General features: G+C 28.2%; 1 protein-coding gene across 2 annotated transcripts in view; it reads right to left on the reverse strand.

Annotated features, from left to right (window-relative positions):
- LOC124419436 (gustatory and odorant receptor 22-like) overlaps positions 1-22,744 on the reverse strand; it is a 300,765-nt gene that overhangs the window by 168,404 nt on the left and 109,617 nt on the right. For both annotated transcript variants that reach the window (XM_046948902.1, XM_046948903.1), the window contains exon 3: positions 7,822-7,951. In XM_046948902.1, the coding sequence (XP_046804858.1) occupies positions 7,822-7,951 (130 nt within the window). The remainder of the gene's footprint in view (positions 1-7,821; positions 7,952-22,744) is intronic.

Here is a 22,744-nt window from a genome sequence, read left to right on the forward strand (position 1 = left end):
ATACAAAAAATTTCAGATCAATATCATTTACAGATCCAAAAATATACGTTTTTTAATTTAAAAATTGAAAAAATTTTAGATTTTGGCCGATTTTTGCCAAAAATGTGTCTTAACTCTTTTATTAATAAAATAAAATTTTCTTTAAGAACATATAACAATTTTATAGTTTTCTAAAAGGTATCTTTACGCAGAACACTTTGGCGTAAAAGATTTGTCCTATTTTTTGAAAATGTTGCCACTGCGTAATTGACCTAATATGACCTATTTTTTATCAAAACTTCAACTTTGGGCGACATGTTCTAAAATCCCAAAGCTGGGATTAGAAAACTGAAAGCAGTTTTGAAAACCTCAATATGATTTATATTTACTCCAAAAGTATTTTCCCAGCCCTGAAAGAAATGTGGACCCTATGGGCAAAAAAGTAAAAAATCCCATTTTTTCATTCCTATTTTTGGGAATTGCGGGATGCCCTTTGACCTTTTCAATTTTTTTTTGCATTTTCTTATTTGAAATAACAAATTTAACAAGCGTTGAAAATTTCATTGAGGTTTGTTCATAAATAAAGATTTTGTCATATATTACATATTTGTTTCATTTCTAAAACTATGATTTATATCAATATTTTAATAGGGTCGCAGATAGCTACAGCAATTTAGTCCATATTTATCCCGTAATATCATTTTTAGTTAGATATGGAAATTCTCGATTCTTTACAAAAATTTTCAAGCCAATATCTCAATTACATTCAAAAATATGTTCATTTAAACCTGTATTCTTTAATTTCATATTTTTTATATTTTAGTATTAAATATGACAGAACATATTTAAATCTTATATTTACCTATTTTCTATTTGTTTGCTTATCCTTATAATTGAAATTTCCTATTATGCTTAAATTTTCAGAAATTTATAACTATTTTTTACCTAAGTTTTTTCGACAGATCATTTCGTTCTGTTTCGTTTATGATCATTTAGGTAAAAATATACAGGCAATGATAATTTCGATTCATTCACTAATAAGAAATATCAATGACTCAATTACAGATTATAGTCATATAGTCCTAAATGTAAATAGGTAGACAATTCTACAATGAAGATTACATTAAAGCACGAAGAGTTGTGTTCCGCACACAAAAACTTTTTTCAATCTCAAATGAGGAAATTGCTGATACATTTAACGAAATGCTGAAAAAGGAAAACCAACCTATGGATGCCGTACATATTGCAACTATTCTTCCTAATGCATCACCAAAACGACTTAAGCGAATTGTGGAAAGTATACCAACTCAAACAGCACAATCAAATTTTACCGAAAAGGAAGCAATAGCTCCTATGTTGGAACTGGGTCTCAGTCGAAATTAGTATCAAATATTAAGGACAGCTCTGCATGAATAAGGACACAATATATTACCATCATACAAGGCGATCCAGGAAAAAAAAACAAACTATCCTACCAACACCTATTGCTGTTAATGATGTGGAAGCTTGTATTGATATATCATCTTTGCTCGAAAACACAGAATCAAGAATTTTGTCAGACTTTTCAGAAGACCAACTAAGGAAAATTCATAACTGTGATGTTGTCTTAATGTGTAAGTGGGTATGTGACGGTTTATCAGCACTTCCAGAATACAAACAAGCTTGTGAAAGTCGGACATTACCAGACTACAAAAGTGTATTTATGTTCGTTCATATTCCCTTAATCCATCATCGTCAAGCATCGGAAATTCATTTGAAGATATATGGATCAATACAACTCCGGGTTCAAAAAATTTTTGTAGACCCATTGGATTTGAATATATAAAGGAGTCAAAGAAAACAACAAAGGATTTAGTGGAATATTTAAAAGATGAAATAAATGCACTGGAGCCCATTTGCATAAAAATAATGGAATTCTCTATTAACATATCATATCAGCTAAGCTTAACAATGATTGATGGAAAGATCAGCAATGCCATAACAGAAACTTCTTCCTTCTGGAGATGCTCAATATGTAATGAGAAAAAGTCGCAATTCTCAAATATAAACAAAAGCAGAAGTATTAATAAAGAAGTCCTGTCTTTCGGAATTTCACCACTTCATGCCAGAATACGATTTTTGGATTACTTTTTACACATAACAGTCGATCTCAAATATAGAAGTGTGCCAGAAAATCTTACTAAATCAACAAAAAAATAATGAAGAATTGAAAGAACTGAGAGCTGCGAAAAAAGCAGAATCCAAGAATTTAAAGTTCAGATGGGATTAAACATCGACAAACCACTTCCAAGTTGCGGTAGTACAAATGACGGTAATACGGCGAGAAGGTTTTTTCGTGATTTTGAAATTACTTCAAAAATAACTGGAATCGACAAGGAGTTGCTTCGAAAAGTTAACACTATTTTAATGGCACTGAATAGTAAACATAAAATTAATGGAAATCGATTTGGGGAATATACATCTGAAATTTCTAAATTACTTGTATCTCTGTATCCATGGAGGGAACTAATACCAACAGTACACAAAGTATTGTGTCATGGTCAAATAATAATTGAACTGAATATTTTTCCACTTGGAGAGTTAACAGAAGAAGCCCAGGAAGCGAGGAATCGAGATTTTAAGCATGTTCAACTTTTCAGCTCAAGAAAATGCTTCAGGCAATCACAGAATGAAGATATTTTTAAAAGTTTACTTCTATCTTCTGATCCTGTTCTTTCAACTATGCGAAAAAAATGGATTTGTAATGAAACTCTATCATCTCAAAACGAGGAAGATTTAAAGAACTTATGTTACCTTCTGGATATGTATACCGATATGACAGATTATTTTATAGAAAATAAGTAGTGTTAGGAATTAATTATGTTAGTAGGTTGTAAGAATTACGTGTATTATGTTTAAGATAAACAGTTGTATATATATTCGGCTATGCCGAATCTTATATACCCTTCACCATAGTGTATTTTAAACATCTTTTATAAATTTTAAATTTTTTCCCGACTACATTATTATTACATCAAAAGCTAAACAAAAAGAACAACAACGCTAAACGAAATAAAAACAAAATACACAAGGCATCTAAACCAACAGACATCTAAACATACATAACGAAAAACACAGAAAAACAAAAACATAAATAACAACACAATGACGCCAACAGCATCCAAACCAAGGGTGCCCAAGCCCTATGCGCTTGGTAAGCTTTTGTTTTTTTAAATGCGCTTAGCTATAGACAGCGTGTTTTCTATACACTTATATGCGCTTAATACTAGCAATAAGTTGTTGTTGTTCTTAACAGTATACAAGCAAGAGTAAAACAACAACACTTTCGTATTCATTGCAGAGGGCGAAGTCGACTTAAAATTAAATCTTGTACGTTTTTATAATATAGTTTGGCCAATAATAATTTATTATGTTAAAGAATCAAAAATAATTGATCTTACAGTCTAGTTAATAAAAACATTAAAAACTTTGAGTCAATTTAAGCCTAATGTTTCGGCGGCGGCTAAGCTCCGACTCAAAGCCGGTCGACTTCGACCTCTGATTCATTGCTGGTAAACATTGACGAGACGAAGATTTTATTTATCGTAAAAAAAAATTGTTTTAAAAAGCACTTGGAAAAAATTTGTGTTATTTTTAAATTTCAAACTTACATTATTCGCATAAAAATTATTATACAATAACTCTCAATCTACTCTCATATAATTGAAAACGTTTTAAATACTTTTTTCTATTCATTAAAAAATATATTTTTGCAAAACAAAAGGGAAAATTATTTTATTTTAACAAAAAATGCAAATAATATTTTTACTGTGTATTTTTAAATTGTGGACCGATTCTGGCGATTTTACGCAGAGATGAAGCTCTTGTGTGGGAACGAATGTATGCCGATTTTTATGGAATTATCTTGCATAGTTTTCGAGAAAATTACATCAGAATGTGTAAAAAATGCAATTTTTCGAGGTTGTTTCAAATTTTGATTCATAACTTTTCCCGATGTGAACCGATTTTGCCCATTTTCAATACCAAACAACTTAGGAAAACGAAGAACATTTTGGGTGAATTTGGTTAAATTCCATTGCTTCGTTTTATCGTGAGCGTGTTTTACACAGACAGACGGATAGACGGACATAGCTAGATCGACTCAGAATTTGATAAGGACCCAGAATATATATACTTTGTTGGGTCTCAGATGAATATTTCTTGGTGTTACACACGGAATGACAAAGTTATATATACCCTCTATCACCACTGATGGTGGTGGAGGGTAAAATAATGAAGAATTGAAAGAACTGAGAGCTGCGAAAAAAAGCAGAATCCAAGAAGAATTTAAAGTTCAGGTGGGATTAAACATCGACAAACCACTTCCAAGTTGCGGTAGTACAAATGACGGTAATACGGCGAGAAGGTTTTTTCGTGATTTTGAAATTACTTCAAAAATAACTGGAATCGACAAGGAGTTGCTTCGAAGAGTTAACACTATTTTAATGGCACTGAATAGTAAACTTTTACTGTGTATTTTTGGAATCCAACATACAAAAAAATACACAGCTGAATAAAACCAAATACATCTACACACACGTGTACATCTTTTTCTATATACAGTGTTGGTGTTGCTTTTTTAACAATTTTTTTATGAGGTTGTCGCGGATTTTTGCTCATATCTCTGTTATTTACTGACCGATTTTGCTGATTTTAAATAGCGATCTTCTCGAAAGCATGTCTAATAGAATTATTGAAGATTCGGATCTCGTCGATATATGGGGTCCTCTAAAAACTGATTTCAACAGACAGACAGACGGACATGGCTTAATCGACTCCGGTATCTATAAGGATCCAGAATATATATAATTTATAAGGTCGGAAAATTATATTATAGAAATTACAAACGGAATGACAAACTTATATATACCCTTCTCACGAAGGTGAAGGGTATAAAAAGCTATTATACTAACTGATGTTATTGTATTAAATTGTGTTTTATATTTCGGTGGGCGGGTGTTGCTGTGCGTGGCTCATAATAAAATTATAATTTTTTTATTGTATATACAATGTTATAGTCTTTAATAAAATAATTAACTAAATAATTTTTAAAAATTGTCCCAATATTTTATTCAACACCAAATGTATGTTCTGTCATACTTAATACTAAAATATGAAAAAGATGAAATTAAAGGACACAGGTTTAAATGAACATATTTTTGAATGTAATTGAGATATTGGCTTGAAATTTTTTGTAAAAGGTCGAGAATTTCCATATCTAACTAAAAAATGATATTAAGGGATAAATATGGACTAAATTGTTGTAGCTATCTGCGACCCTATTAAAATTTTGATATAAATCATAGCTTTAGAAATGAAACAAATATGTAATATATGACAAAATCTTTATTTATGAACAAACCTCAATGAAATTTTAACGCATGTTAAATTTGTCGCAATTCCCAAAAATAGGAATGAAAATTCCAAAAATGGGATTTTTACTTTTTTGCCCATAGGGTTCACATTTCTTTCAGGGCTGGGAAAATACTTTTGGAGTAAATAGAAAACATATTGAGGTTTCCAAAACTGCTTTCAGTTTTCTGATCCCAGCTTTGGGATTTTAGAACATGTCACCCAAAGTTGAAGTTTTGATAAAAAATAGGTCATATTCGGAAGGACGCAGTGGCAACATTTTCAAAAAATAGGACATGTTTTTTACGCCAAAGCGTTCTGCGTAAAGATACCTTTTAGAGATGAAAATATAAAATTGTTATATGTTCTTAAAGAAAATTTTATTTTATTAATAAAAGAGTTAAGATACATTTTTGGCAAAAAAACTGCAAAAATTTTGAATTTTTAAATTAAAAAACGTATATTTTTGGATCTGTAAATGATATTGGTCTGAAATTGTATATTATTGGAAATTTTGTTGTCTTACTAACAAGAAAAAATTTAGTCCATTTGGTCCAAAATTATGCCCGGTATTCGAAAAAAGGCGGACCAAGGTATAGTAAATTTTGTATCACTAAATTTTTAAATGCCTATAACTCTGATATTATAAGAGATAAGTAGTATGTCCAAGCATGTTTTTTTCAAGATCTCGTCTAGCGCTTTCACAAAATATGTATTTGGGTGAAAAACAAACACTGTGCAAGCTTGTATAAAGGAAATAATTCTATCTGACAGGCCGTGCGCCTATGTCATGCAAAAAATAAGGCTGATAGAATAACGTTAGCATTTGCCTCAACGGCTCTGAAGTTTCCAAGTGCATTTACAAGGGAGAAATATAGATTTTTTTCAATTTTTGCTCAAATTTGGCCATTAGTAGTAAATTTTGAACTTTGTTGTGAAGGAATGTGCACAGAATAAGCATTTCAGAAAGATATAAATGTTTGATTTTCTCAACGGCCATTTCAAATCTCCAATTTTATTTTTTTTAAACTTTGTTAAACTAATTTTAAAAGTTTTAGAAGATCTCATGGGGATTTATGGACAAGAGAGAAGTGAATAAAGCGGTGAAAAAATTAGATCAATAATTCTTAGCTTTACCTCCGATTTTAACTCTGCGAATTTTGGAATAATCACAGTTTTTTTGTAAAATTTTAGAGAATATGTACTAATCCTTTACTGTATCATATTTGTAAAAAATACAAAGTATTTTTAGGGTATTTATATATTCCAAATTTTATTCAGATCGGACATTCAAAGGTCAAATTTCGCACAATTTGTGAATTCTCAGTACACCATGTCGAAATATTGTTTATTTGTTGGCCATGTTTGATAAATATGACTTTTATTCGTAATATGAATTCTTTTGTTTAAAACAACAGCTTTAAAAGTAAAATGATCCCTTTCAAATACATGGGACAAATTTAATCCCGAAATTAAAAAATCGTAAAAACTATTTATTGGAATAATGCTCTACATAATTAGAGGAATAACAGAAATTATACAAAATAATATATATTAGGTATAACAGCTTATGAATTAACCCTTTTTTACCACATAAAGTTAGTTTTTTTAGACATTTTGGATTGAAAATCGACCGTAAAAAGGATAACATAAATTATACGTTTGAAAATCAAAAGTTTTCTTTTAAAAATGTTCACATCAAGTTAACTCCATAGTCAAAAAGGCTTAAAGTATAATTTTTTTATATTTAGTAACGAATTTTTTGTTTTATTTCTATTATTCCTCTAATTATATAGAGCATTATTTAAATATTTTCGTTTTTTTCGAATTTTTGAACTTTGATATTTGACTATTTGAAATATCGGACTATATACGATAATTTCCAGTCATTTTCGTAAATATGACCGACAAATAAATAATTCTTCGACATGGTATACTGAGAATTCAAAAATTTTGCAAAATTTGACTTTTGAACTCCACATTTTATGGGTTAAGAATGACAGATTTGAATAATATTTGGAATATATATTTGTTATATTATTTGGTCTTAAATACCCTAAAAATAATTTGATTAAAATCAATCTTTTTTGACCAAAGAAGAAAACAAGTTCGCGTTATCATATACAGACAAAAACTATTATTCGTATAATTATTAACATATTTAAAGTAAAAAAAAATGTTTTTTTAGAATATATCTCAAAAATAAGTAAATTTTTTGTAACTTTTCGAATTTATGTGCTGTGAGACACGTTAATGGCTTGGAAATTTGCAATGACTTTAAACGCTTTCAAGCAATTTTTGTATTTTATATTTTTCTGAAATTCGCAACTTCGTTTTTTGGAGCACTCTAATGTATATACATGTAGAATAATATTATTTATTTTATACCATTACGAACAGGGAAGTGAAATAAATTGAGTATAGCAAATCCATTTATAAATTCATACTTACCATCCATTAATCGACTAAGACTATACAAAAACACAATAGACAGTAAAACACATCCGATGAAAAGAATAATAATTAAAGCATTAAGTGTTGGAAAAGTCAAAGTTGTACCAGTAACGCGGTAGAATCGAACCTAAAAATAAATATACATATTAGGAGATCAGTTTATAGGTAACAAAAAGCAGAATATTTATTTTCACTGTTAACCAATTCCAAGAAAAGGAAAACCACGACTCACAGTGCACAGTGGGGCAGAATCCAATTTTTTTTGGAAATAAATCTGTCATTTCTAAACGGCTGGTCCGATCGGTATAAAATTTGGCGTGAGTGTAGCCAAGGAGTATTCGAGTTTAAGTTTTGAAGATGAACCCCGCAGATGCCCCATGGACGGTTCAAAGTAGGGTACCTATGACATGTCAAATTTTTAAACTCGTGCCATTTTTTTGTTTTTCATCCAAATACAAAGATTTTATATTTTCTGAAAGCGCTCGACAAGATCTTGAAAAAACATGCTTGGACATACTACTTATCTCTTATAATATCTGAGTTAAAGACATTTAAAAATTTAGTGATACAAAATTTACCATACCTTGGTCCGCCTTTTTTTGAATACTGCGTAATTTTGGACCAAATGGACTCTTGTTAATTAGATAACAAAATTTCCAATAATATACAAAAAATTTCAGATCAATATCATTTACAGATCCAAAAATATACGTTTTTTAATTTAAAAATTGAAAAAATTTTAGATTTTTGCCGTTTTTTTGCCAAAAATGTGTCTTTACTCTTTTATTAATAAAATAAAATTTTCTTTAAGAACATATAACAATTTTATATTTTTATCTCTAAAAGGTATCTTTACGCAGAACGCTTTGGCGTAAAAAACTTGTCCTATTTTTTGAAAATGTTGTCACTGTGTCCTTCCGAATGTGACCTATTTTTTATCAAAACTTCAACTTTGGGCGACATGTTCTAAAATCCCAAAGCTGGGATCAGAAAACTGAAATCAGTTTTAGAAACCTCAATATGATTTATATTTACTCCAAAAGTATTTTCCCAGCCCTGAAAGAAATGTGGACCCTATGGGCAAAAATGTAAAAAATCCCATTTTTGGGATTTTCATTCCTATTTTTGGGAATTGCGGGATACCCTTTGACCTTTTCAATTTTTTTTCGCATTTTCTTATTTGAAATGACAAATTTAACAAGATTTTGTCATATATTACATATCTGTTTAATTTCTAAAACTATGATTTATATCAAAATTTTAATAGGGTCGCAGATAGCTACAACAATTTAGTCCATATTTATCCCTTAATATCATTTTTAGTTAGATATGGAAATTCTCGACCCTTTACAAAAAATTTCAATCCAATATCTCAATTACATTCAAAAATATGTTCATTTAAACCTGTGTCCTTTAATTTCATCTTTTTCATATTTTAGTATTAAGTATGACAGAACCAGTGTTGCCACTTCATGTGTAATTACACATATTGAGTGCAATTTTTATTTCCATGTGTAGCCCATGTGTAATTGATCTCATGTGTAAATTATGTGTAATTTAAAATCTCATTGTATTTACATAAGTATTTCTTATTTTATATCAAATTTGTTCTTTCAAACACTGGTTTTGGTTTTCATTTATTTTCGCTTTATGCAACAGTTTGCACACTTGTTTGAATAATAAGTCAGTGTTTTTTATTAAAACAAAACGATCCACACACATACATAGAAATTTATTTTCCCTTTGAAACACTTAACAAAAAGTGTCCATCCTTTTCTAATATATGCGATTTTTTTTAAAATTTGATGAAAGCCGGTTGTTAAAAAAAGTGATTCGCATATATATTCATGTAAATGGTACATATACATATTTTTATATTCAAAAATAACGAAACAAGAAATAAGAAAATTTTTAAATAATCAAATTTAACTCAAACTAATTTCTAGTCTTGATTTTGTTTCAAGTGTGTAGTGTGTGTGTGTTGTTTTTTAGATCTAGTTAAATAATATATTTTAGGGATGACTGGAAGAAATGACTTCAGATTCCAATCTGATTGACTACATAAATCTGAAATGATTGTTATATGCTTTAGGTATTCTAGTTTCTTTCAATGTCCTTTTTCAATCAGAAGAAAAGCCAATTTTATATAAAATGAAAAGTGAAGTTTTTAATATTGCAAATATATTCTTCAAATTATATAAAAATGGATGTTTTGAAGTCAAAAAGCGTATGGCAAATCAGCGAATCAGATGAAAACCTATTTCAAACTTAAATGATATTTATATTGGAGTTGCTGCATATGAATCTTTAATTCAGATATCTGCATCATAAAAAACAATCTTTCTTCAAGATTGTAGAGAATTTTACATGGAGGCAATTCGTCAAATAAAATCAAGATTTGATTTTAGTGATCAAATTTATTCTATTGTAGATATTGTTAATCCAAAAGTTGCTCAGTCTTTTGAACCAAAGACATTATCCCTATTTAAAAAAAGATTTCCGTCATTCGACACAGATTTACAACAACTTGAAATTTGAACTTATTGCAAGTCTAGAACCAGAGAAGTATACTGGCCTAAAGTTTTTAAATTAAAAAATTCTTTAGAAGAATGTCTGCTTCCCAATCTACAAAAAGTAATTCAGTTTATTTTAATATTACCTTTTTCAAATGCTTCTGCTGAAAGAATTTTTTAGTAATTTGAAAAATTGCAAAACTGATTAAAGAAATAGAATGTCTTCTGAAACAATTGCATAAATGTTTTTACTAATGAAGGAATTTTAAGAAACGGTAAAGAAAACTATGAACCTAGTTAAGCAATTATCAAAAAGAATTGGAAATAGTGATCGCAGTTATAACTATATATGTATATTTAGAGATATTTTAATTATCTAATTTTATATTTTGTTTATAAATGAATTAATTATAATTATTTAAATATTCGTATAGAAAAATATGTATATGATTTATTTTTGTTTCATTGTTTTTTTATGTTTAAATAAAAATTAAAAAAGGGCATGTGTAATTTTATTTAAATGTGTAATTTAAGAGTCGATCAAGTGTAGAGTCTAAATTTTTTGGTGGCAACACTGGACAGAACATACATTTGGTGTTGAATAAAATATTTGGACAAATTTTAAAAATTATTTAGTTAATTATTTTATTAAAGACTGTAACATTTGTATATACAATAAAAAATTATAATTTTATTATGAGCCACGCACAACAACACCTAAATCACCCCACATATAGTACAATTAATTTTTAAAACCTACTTATATAGTTAATTCCTAACACTACTTATTTTCTATAAAATAATCTGTCATATCGGTAAACATATCCAGAAGGTAATATAAGTCCTTTAAATCTTCCTTGTTTTGAGATGATAGAGTTTCATAACAAATCCATCTTTTTCGCATAGTTGAAAGAACAGGATCAGAAGATAGAAGTAAACTATTAAAAATATCTTCATTCTGTGATTGCATGGAGCATTTTCTTGAGCTGAATAGTTGAACATGCTTAAAATCTCGATTACTCGCTTCCTGGGCTTCTTCTGTTAACTCTCCAAGTGTAAGAATATTCGATTCAATTATTATTTGACCATGACACAGTACTTTGTGTACTGTTGGTGTTAGTTCCCTCCATGGATACAGAGATACAAGTAATTTAGAAATTTCAGATGTATATTCCCCAAATCGATTTCCATTAATTTTATGTTTACTATTCAGTGCCATTAAAATAGTGTTAACTCTTCGAAGCAACTCCTTGTCGATTCCAGTTATTTTTGAAGTAATTTCAAAATCACGAAAAAACCTTCTCGCCGTATTACCGTCATTTGTACTACCGCAACTTGGAAGTGGTTTGTTTAATCCCATCTGAACTTTAAATTCTTCTTGGATTTTGCTTTTTTTCGCAGCTCTCAGTTTTTTCAATTCTTCATTATGTTTTGTTGATTTAGTAAGATTTTCTGGCACACTTCTATATTTGAGGTCGTATGCTATGTGTAAAAAGTAATCCAAAAATCGTATTCTGGTATGAAGTGGTGAAATTCCAAAAGACAGGACTTCTTCATTAATACTTCTGCTTATGTTTATATTTGAGAATTGCGACTTTTTCTCATTACATATTGAGCATCTTCAGAAGGAAGAAGTTTCTGTTATGGCATTGCTAACCAGAGATGTGCATGAGATGATTCACTATTGATTCCTATTCGTATTATCATTGCTTTAGTTTTGCTTCTAATCATCAGCTTATCTTAATAACATTGCTTGCATTGTTTGTTCTCTTACAATTGATTATCATTGATTTGTTATTGCTATTGCCGTTAGCAATAACAAATCAAAAACAATAATTGTTGTCTTATTTTTATGAAAAGTATTCAATTGATTCGCAATAGTTCAATGAAAAAGTGAGTACATTTTACAAAAGCAGTGTTTTTTTATTTGAATAAATTTTCGTACGAGGTTTAAAAACATTATTTTGTGTTTTTAAGATATAATGAATTTGGAAGTATTGAAAATGGTGTTTTTCGTCTTTCAAAAAAAGCGCATAGCTGAAGCAAAATTTGGGTAATTTTTTGTCTTATTGAAAAAGAAGATGGTAAAATTATTGATGGACTGGTGATATGTGAGAAGTGTAATCGCATACTAAAATATAATGGAAAGCAGACGTCTAATCTCATCCACCACAATTGTTATGTTGCACGAAGCCGCAACGTTGCGTTAAAACAAGTTAACTGTGCAGATAAGGAAAATTATTTGTTAGCGTGTTCGCAATGGGTTGTAGAGGACTGTCGCCCATTTTCAATTGTAGACGGCAAAGGTTTTAAAAAATGGTACAATCGCTTCTCAATATTGGGACAAAATATGGAAATCACATAGACATAGCCGACATGGTGCCCAATTCCAGAACCATATCACGACGAATAAGTGACATTGCAGATGACAAAAGATCTAAAATAAATTGTCTCTGGACTGACAATTTTGTGAAAAGACAATATTTATGTGCAACATTTCATTTTATAAAAGATTTAAAGTTAAAAGAAATTGTTTTAGGTGTCAAATCAATGGATTTCGAGAGAAGCACAGCAAATAATGTGCTAACAAAATTAAAATCCATTTTGAAGGACTTCGAAGTAAATAGCATGGAAAATATAACGTTTGTTACTGATAGGGGATCAAACATTTTAAAGGCTCTTAAAGGTCAAAATCGGATAAAATCTGCAAATCACTTGTTGAATAACGTTTTGGATTCGGGATTTAACAGCACAATTGAACTAACGCCATTTTTTGAGGCTTGTAAAAAGTTGGTCAAGTATTTTAAAAAGACCTCTTTGCAACATATACTATCAATTTCTCTTAAAAACTATTGTGTTACCCGGTGGAATTCACATCTAAATTTATTTCAATCAATTTCAAATAATTATTTTAAAATTCAAGAAATTCTTGCTTCAATTAATGAAATACAGAGAATTTCTGATATCAATTTAGCCCTTCTTAATGCACTTGTATATAAGTAAAAAATTACAAGGTGTAAATTACGTCACAATTAACTACGTTTATTTAACCATCAATACCCTTAAAACTATTTGCGAAGCAAGCGATTCGGACATCGAAATAATAAAGACATTAAAAATAAATATTTTAAGAGAAATGGAAACTAAGTAAGTACGTTGCTAATTTAACTATACTTCATTATGCGGCATGTTTTCTGTATCCACCAACCAATTCCTGCCTAGATGAAAGACCACTCAATGAAGTCAAAGATTTTTGTGTTTCCGAATTAATGAAATGTGTTCCGTCGTCTGAAAGTCAGTTCTTTAAATTTTAATGAACCACCAAAAGATTTCCAACTATTTTTCTTAACTTTTATGAACTCAATTAATCCGTCCATGGCAGAAAGTATATCAGATGAAGTAAATCGTGACAGTTATCTTAAAATAAAGTTTGATGTTAATTTTGATGTGTTGCAATGGTGGGAAAGTCATAGTTCAGAGTATCCTCGATTATACAAGTTTGCCCAAAATAGTTTTAGGATTGAACTGAATTGCATTAACTTTTTTATTTCACAATCTTTTAAATATAGTTAAAATATGCTCAATAAATTTTTTGTAAGATAATACTGTGTAATACCTATAATACATTAATAAATGAAATACAAATATGTTTATTTCAAACGAATATAACATTTAGTTTGATTTATTATATCTTAATTTCAGAAAATAACTTTATTTTAAATCTATTTTTTATATAAAAATATAACATTATAATTTTGAATAATATTATATCTTTATAAATTAAATAAAATAAGAAAATGCAAGAACCATTCTCCTAAGTACAATCGTAAATAAATTAAAACATACTCACTCAAAGAAGCAGAATTTTACTCAAAAGCATTAGCATATTCACAACAATTATATATATTCAATGCTTTTTGCTAATATTATGAATATCCAGAAACTGCAAGCAATTACATGCATTTAGTAACTAAACTCTTGTTGTAGTGAATCATGCAAAGACACCTTTCGTTTAGGTGATGTATACTGATGTCTCAGCCTTCACTTTTGCAAAATAATTAATATGTCGTTTGAATGCCATTCATGCACATCTCTGTTGCTGACCTTTCCATCAATCATTGTTAAGCTTAGCTGATATGATATGTTAATAGAGAATTCCATTATTTTTATGCAAATGGGCTCCAGTGCATTTATTTCATCTTTTAAATATTCCACTAAATCTTTTGTTTTCTTTGACTTCTTTATATATTCAAATCCAATGGGTCTACAAAAATTATTTGAACCCGAAGTTGTATTGATCCATATATCTTCAAATGAATTTCCGATGCTTGACGATGATGGATTAAGGGAATATGAACGAATTCGTAATGGCACTAATAATGACATAAATACACTTTTGTAGTCTGCTAATGTCCGCTTGTTTGTATTCTGGAAGTGCTGATAAACCGTCACATCCCCACTTACACATTAAGACAACATCACAGTTATGAATTTTCCTTAGTTGATCTTCTGAAAAGTCTGACACAATTCTTTATGCTGTGTTTTCGAGCAAAGATGATATATCAATACAAGCTTCCACATCATTAACAGCAATAGGTGATGGTAGTATAGTTTTTTTTTCTGGATCGCCTTGTATGATGGTAATATATTGCAGTGAATAAAATTACTAATATATTAGTAACCAAAATGCATATTTTCTCCTATGCATACGTATGTAATATTAAAATATAAATATATTTTATGAATATAATATATTTAATTGCTCCCATTCGAAATATTTCTAGTATTTTTGCTAAAAATATTTACCCATACAAACTAATGCATATTATAGTTTACAGACAAATACGAAATGTTTTCACTTACAATATATTACGCAGCAACTCGCTAACATATGTATAATACCCACATATATGGCATATGGCTTGCATATAATATTAAAATATTTTCCTACACAAATTATTCGAAGTCAACAATATTGAAGCCATGCAAGCAGTAATATACGAACATGAAATGTACGCAAGCAGAGCATATATGTGCCGACGAAAACACGAAACAAAACGATAGTCGCGACTATCAGGTTACAATATTTTTACTATCAAACTTAAATATTATGACTTATGGTCTAAAATTTAACATTTCATGTTGAACTTGAAAAATTATAAAATGTGAAAAATGTATGCAAGATATAACCAAATTTTATTTAGAAAATAATATAAAACGTTTATATCTATGTATGTTTTATGTATGCATAAAAAACCAAATTTTAATTAGAAAATTTTTGAATTGAATTATTGGATGTATGTATTTATTAAATTTATGTGTAATTTTTATGTGAAGTATTAAAATGTATGTATTTGTTTTGAATGTAATATAATTAGAAACAAGTAGGAAAGTATAGTCGGGCATGGCCGACCATATAATACCCTACACCATGAGTATATTTTTAAAATTTTTACTTTTATAAAATTTTTATTTTTTGTAAAGAAACTTTTATGTTAAATAAATTCAATATAAAGCAAGAAACAATAACAATAAGTTTGTAAACAGGTAGTAATGCATTAGTAGTGTCTATGAAATTATCAATAATGAAGGAAATTATAGGTATTTTAGAAATTTGTAACAGGATGGCAAAAAATTAAGAGGGGACATAAAAACATAAAAAGTTGTTTTTGTAATTTTACATTGTGAAAGGTTAAAACAACAAAAATGTATGAGTGTATATGTATACATGTATGTTTTTCATATGCATGTACATATACATATGTCACATTTCTATAAATTATTATTACATACTCTCAATTATCTTACAATAATGAATGAACAGGCGCGAAGAAAAAAATATATATGTAGGTGTTAATAAATTCGCATATGCCATTGCCAACCTTTTGAATTTGCATGAGAGAGACTAAATAATATTTCTTTCCTCTTCTCTCCACCACAAATTCAAGTAAAACAAAAAAAGGATCTTGCGTAAACCATCGTTGAGGAATGTGCGTAAAATAATAAAGTAGGAAAGAGAAGTTCTACTACAGGTCATTTTTATGACGAATGTTTTTTTGCATCACACGTACATATCTTCTTCCCTCCACCAATTCAAAGATAAAGCATAAAATGACCTAGCGTAATCCACCGTTATGGAATGTGCGTGAAAAGTAGGAAAGAAATGTGCTGTTACAGGTCATTTTTATGACAAATGTGTTTTTTGTTATTGTTTCACACATACTTATTGTTTCACACATACTTATACATGTATGTATGCATATTTTTCTATGTATATTTTTCTTCGCGCCTGTTTATTCATTATTGTTTAAGATCATTGTGAGTATGTAATAATAAAATATGCATACATACACATATACATACACCAATTATAAATATACATATGTATGTATGTATGTATGTATGTATGTATGTATGTATGTATGTATGTCTGTATGTATGTATGTATGTATGTATGTATGTATGTATGTATGTATGTATGTATGTAAGTATGTGTGAAACAATAACAAAAAACACATTTGTCATAAAAATGACCTGTAACAGCACTTTTCTGTCCTACTTTTCACGCACATTCCATAACGGTGGATTACGCAAGATCCTTTTTTTTTTTTGCTTTACTTGAATTTGTGGTGGAGAGAAGAGGAAAGAAATATCATTATTATTTAGTCTCTCTCATGCAAATTCAAAAGGTTGGCAATAGCATATGCAAATTTATTAACACCTACATATATATTTTTTTCTTCGCGCCAGTTCAATCATTATTGTAAGATAATTGAGAGTATGTAATAATAATTTAAAGAAATGTGACATATGTATATGTACATTAGAGTGCTCCAAGCTTGTATGAAGGAAAAAAATATCCTACAGGAAAAGTTTTGTCATTAAACAATTTGTTTTGCATTTTATTGTCAAAGAATCGTAATGTACACAGAATTAGCGTTACAAATATATAAAATCACAAAAATTGCTTGAAAAATGTAAAAGTTATAAAAATTCCCCAGGCCATTATCGTGTCTCAGAGAACTTGAATTTGAAATGTGATATGAAAATAAACATATTTTTGAAAATATTCCAATAAAACAATTGTATTACTTAAAATCATAGCTGTAAAATAATGATTAATAATCGTAATCATTATTAATTAGATTATTTTTATAAATAGGTAAAATTAATGATTAGTTAACGATTATTTTCAATTTTTTTAATTAATTATTGATTACGATTAAAAATAATCTAAAAAAAATCAGGGATTAATTGGAATTAATGAAAATAATAAAAAAATCAAACTTAATAAAAAAATTAGTTTATATTATTTTTAAGGATTAATTTTGATTAATTTTGATAATTTTCCATATATTTAGTATAATTTCCTCCCAAATTGCACGAAACTCTTGATTTTTATTCAGAAATATGTGGACTAATAAATTCACAAAAGGTTTCATTTAAAATACACAACAATATAATAAAAAGGCTAATTTTGCAAATATTACACAAAAATGAGTTTTTCTCGAAATCCGCTGAATTTAAATTGCAGGTACAGGCAAACTATAAGAGGTATTGACCTAATTTACTGTTTTATTCCCTAATCTGTTGTCCATAAATCCCTATGAGTTCTCCCAAAAATATTGAAATTTGTTTAACAAAGTATCAAAAAAACTAAAATTTGAATTTTGAAACGACCGTTAATAATATCAAAATTTTTCGACCATAGCTGCGAACATGTTTACGTTATTCTATAAGGACAAAAACTCATATTCAAGTAACTACAGATGTACTTTAAGTAACACAATTGTTTTATTCAAATATTTTCAAAAATATGTTTATATTTTTATCACATTTCGAATTCAAGTGCTCTGAGACACGATTCTGAATCGATCGGTATACTTTAAGGTGGGTATTGGACCAATATTTTTGTATGTTACAAACATCAGCACAAACGTATAATACCCTCCCCACTATAGTGGTGTAGGGTATAAAAATTATATAAATACTTAGAGGATCATATGAATGTAAATATATATTCAAATATGTATGTAAAAAATTGTTTTTACAGGATATATTTAAACATATTGTTTGTAACAGGATGATATGAAATAAATTCAATATAAAGCAAGAAACAATAACAATAAGTTTGTAAACAGGTAGTAATGCATTAGTAGTGTCTATGAAATGAAGAAAATTATAGGTATTTTAGAAATTTGTAACAGGATGGCAAAAAATTAAGAGGGGACATAAAAACATAAAAAGTTGTTTTTGTAATTTTACATTGTGAAAGGTTAAAACAACAAAAGTGTTTGAGTGTATATGTATACATGTATGTTTTTCATATGTATGTACATATACATATGTCTCATTTCTATAAATTATTATTACATACTCTCAATTATCTTACAATAATGAATGAACAGGCGCGAAGAAAAAATATATATGTAGGTGTTAATAAATTTGCATATGCCATTGCCAACCTTTTGAATTTGCATGAGAGAGACTAAATAATAATATTTCTTTCCTCTTCTCTCCACCACAAATTCAAGTAAAGCAAAAAAAAGGATCTTGCGTAAACCATCGTTAAGGAATGTGCGTAAAATGATAAAGTAGGAAAGAGAAGTTCTACTACAGGTCATTTTTATGACGAATGTTTTTTTGCATCACACGTACATATCTTCTTCCCTCCACCAATTCAAAGATAAAGCATAAAATGACCTAGCGTAACCCACCGTTATGGAATGTGCGTGAAAAGTAGGAAAGAAAAGTGCTGTTACAGGTCATTTTTATGACGAATGTGTTTTTTGTTATTGGTTCACACATACTTATTGTTTCACACATACTTATACATGTATGTATGCATATTTTTCTATGTATATTTTTCTTCGCGCCTGTTCATTCATTATTGTTTAAGATCATTGTGAGTATGTAATAATAAAATATGCATACATACATATATACACCAGTAATAAATATACATATGTATGTATGTATGTATGTATGTATGTATGTATGTATGTATGTATGTATGTATGTATGTATGTATGTATGTATGTATGTATGTATATATGTGAAACAATAACAAAAAACACATTCGTCATAAAAATGACCTGTAACAGCACTTTTCTTTCCTACTTTTCACGCACATTCCATAACGGTGGATTACGCAAGATCCTTTTTTTTGCTTTACTTGAATTTGTGGTGGAGAGAAGAGGAAGGAAATATCATTATTATTTAGCCTCTCTCATGCAAATTCAAATGGTTGGCAATGGCATATGCAAATTTATTAACACCTACATATATATTTTTTTCTTCGCGCCTGTTCATTCATTATTGTAAGATAATTGAGAGTATATAATAATAATTTATAGAAATGTGACATATGTATATGTACATTAGAGTGCTCCAAGCTTGTATGAAGGAAAAAAAAAATAATTATCCTACAAAAATTGCTTGAAAAATTTAAAAGTTATTAAAAATTCCCCAGGCCATTATCGTGTCTCAGAGAACTTGAATTTGAAATGTGATATGAAAATAAACATATTTTTGAAAATATTCTAATAAAACAATTGTATTACTTAAAATCTTAGCTGTAAAATAATGATTAATAATCGTAATCATTATTAATTAGATTATTTTTATTAAATAGGTAAAATTAATGATTAATTAACGATTATTTTCAATTTTTTAATTAATTGTTGATTACGATTAAAAATAATCTAAAAAAATTCAGGGATTAATTGGAATTAATGAAAATAATCAAAAAAAATCAAACTTAAACTTAATCAAAAAATTAGTTGATTATTTTTAAGGATTAATTTTGATTAATTTTGATTATTTTCCATATATTTAGTATAATTTCCTCCCAAATTGAACGAAACTCTTGATTTTTATTCAGAAATATGTGGACTAACAAATTCACAAAAGGTTTCATTTAAAATACACAACAATATAATAAAAAGGCTAATTTTGCAAAATATTACACAAAAATGAGTTTTTCTCGAAATCCGCTGAATTTAAATTGCATAATTGTTGTCCATAAATCCCTATGAGTTCTCCCAAAAATATTGAAATTCGTTTAACAAAGTATCAAAAAAACTAAAATTTGAATTTTGAAACGACCGTTAATAATATCAAAATTTTTCGACCATAGCTGAGAATATGTTTACGTTATTCTATAAGGACAAAAACTCATATTCAAGTAACTACAGATATACTTTAAGTAATACAATTGTTTTATTAAAATATTTTCAAAAATATGTTTATATTTTTATCACATTTCGAATTCAAGTACTCTGAGGCACGATAAAGGCCTGGGGAATTTTTAATAACTTTTACATTTTTCAACCAATTTTTTTGTTTTTTTGTCTTTTTGTAACGCTAATTCTGTGTACATTACGATTCTTTGACAATAAAATACAAAAAAAATTATTTAATGACAAAACTTTTGTGAAAACTGAAAAAATGCATATTTTCCCCTTCTAAATGCATCTTCAAACTTTTTTTTCTAATTATATTACAATCAATACAAATACATACATTTTAATACTCCACATAAAAATTACACATAAATTTAATAAATACATACATTCAATAATTCAATTCAAAAATTTTCTAATTAAAATTTGGTTATTTCATGCATACATTTTTCCCATAATATACATAAAACATACATAGATATAAACATTTTATATTATTTTCTAAATAAAATTTGGTTATATCTTGCATACATTTTTCACATTTTATAATTTTCCAAGTTCAAATGTTAAATTTTAGACCATAAGTCATTTCCTATAGTAAATAATATTTAAGTTTGATAGTAAAAATATTGTAACCTTATAGTCGCGACTATCGTTTTGTTTCGTGTTTTCGTCGGCACATATGTATGTATATGCTCTGCTTGCGTACATTTCATGTTCGTATATTACTGCTTGCATGGCTTCAATATTGTTGACTTCGAATAATTTGTGTAGGAAAATATTTTAATATTATAGGCAAGCCATATGCCATATATGTGGGTATTATAAATATGTTAGCGAGTTGCTGCGTAATATATTGTAAGTGAAAACCTTTTATATTTGTCTGTAAGCTATAATATGCAATAGTTTGTATGGGTAAATATTTTTTACTAGAAATATTTTGAACAGAACCATTTTGTAAATATGCATATTTTTAAATATGAGGTAAATGCATATTTATTGCAAAGTCAAAAATAATAATATAAAAGCATTTACTAATATTTAAACTCTGATATATTGTGTCTTTTTTCATGCAGAGCTTTCCTTAATATTTGGTACTTATTTCGACTCAGACCCAGTTCCAACATTGCTTCCTCTTCAGTAAAAATTGTTTGTGATGTTGGTATACTTTCCACAATTCGCTTAAGTCGTTTTGGTGATACATTAGGAAGAATAGTTGCGATATTTCGTTAAATGTATCAGCAATTTCCTCATTTGATATTGAACAAAGATTTTGTGTGACCCTTTTTTACCTTGAACATAAGTCTTCGTATGACTTGCAAGGCGCTCCTGTTGATGTGTTGTAAGTTGAGATTTCCGTAGTAGTTTCCATCTAACTACAAAATTTTAATCGAAATTTCTTTTGTTTCCAACCACAGACTTAATTTTTAGATCAAAAAGTTTTCAATTTTTGATATGCCTGTTTTGTCTACTTTTCTACTATATGTAGTTTTTATATAATTTGAAATGTCTTCAATTCTTTCTGGCCCGTTTGAAGATACACTCCATAAAACGGAACACAACTCTTCGTACTTTAATGTAATCTTCATTCTTGTCGGGTATTACAAAGTAAAAAACTTCGAATTGTCTACCTATTAACATTTAGGACTATATTACTATAACCTGTAATTCAGTCATTGATATTTCTTATTAGTGAATGAAACGAAATTATCATTACATTATATTTTTACATACATGATCATAAACGAAACAGAACGAAATGATCTGTCGAAAAATTGAGGTAAAAAATAGTTATAAATTTCTGAAAATTTAAGCATAATAGGATCTTTCAATTATAAGGATAAGCAAACAAATAGAAAATAGGTAAATATAAGATTTAAATATGTTCTGTCATATTTAATACTAAAATATGAAAAAGATAAAATTAAAGGACACAGGTTTAAATGAACATATTTTTGAATGTAATTGAGATATTGGCTAGAAATTTTTTGTAAAGGGTCGAGAATTTCTATATCTAACGAAAAAATGATATTACGGGATAAATATGGACTAAATTGTTGTAGCTATCTGCGACCCTATTATTATTTTAATATAAATCATAGTTTTAGAAATTAAACAAATATGTAATATATGACAAAATCTCTATTTATGAACAAAACTCAATAAAATTTTCAACGCTTGTTAAATTTGTCATTTTAAATAAGAAAATGCAAAAAAAAAATT

The sequence above is a fragment of the Lucilia cuprina genome, chromosome 4 (genome assembly GCF_022045245.1).
Source record: "Lucilia cuprina isolate Lc7/37 chromosome 4, ASM2204524v1, whole genome shotgun sequence".
NCBI lineage: Eukaryota > Metazoa > Arthropoda > Insecta > Diptera > Calliphoridae > Lucilia > Lucilia cuprina.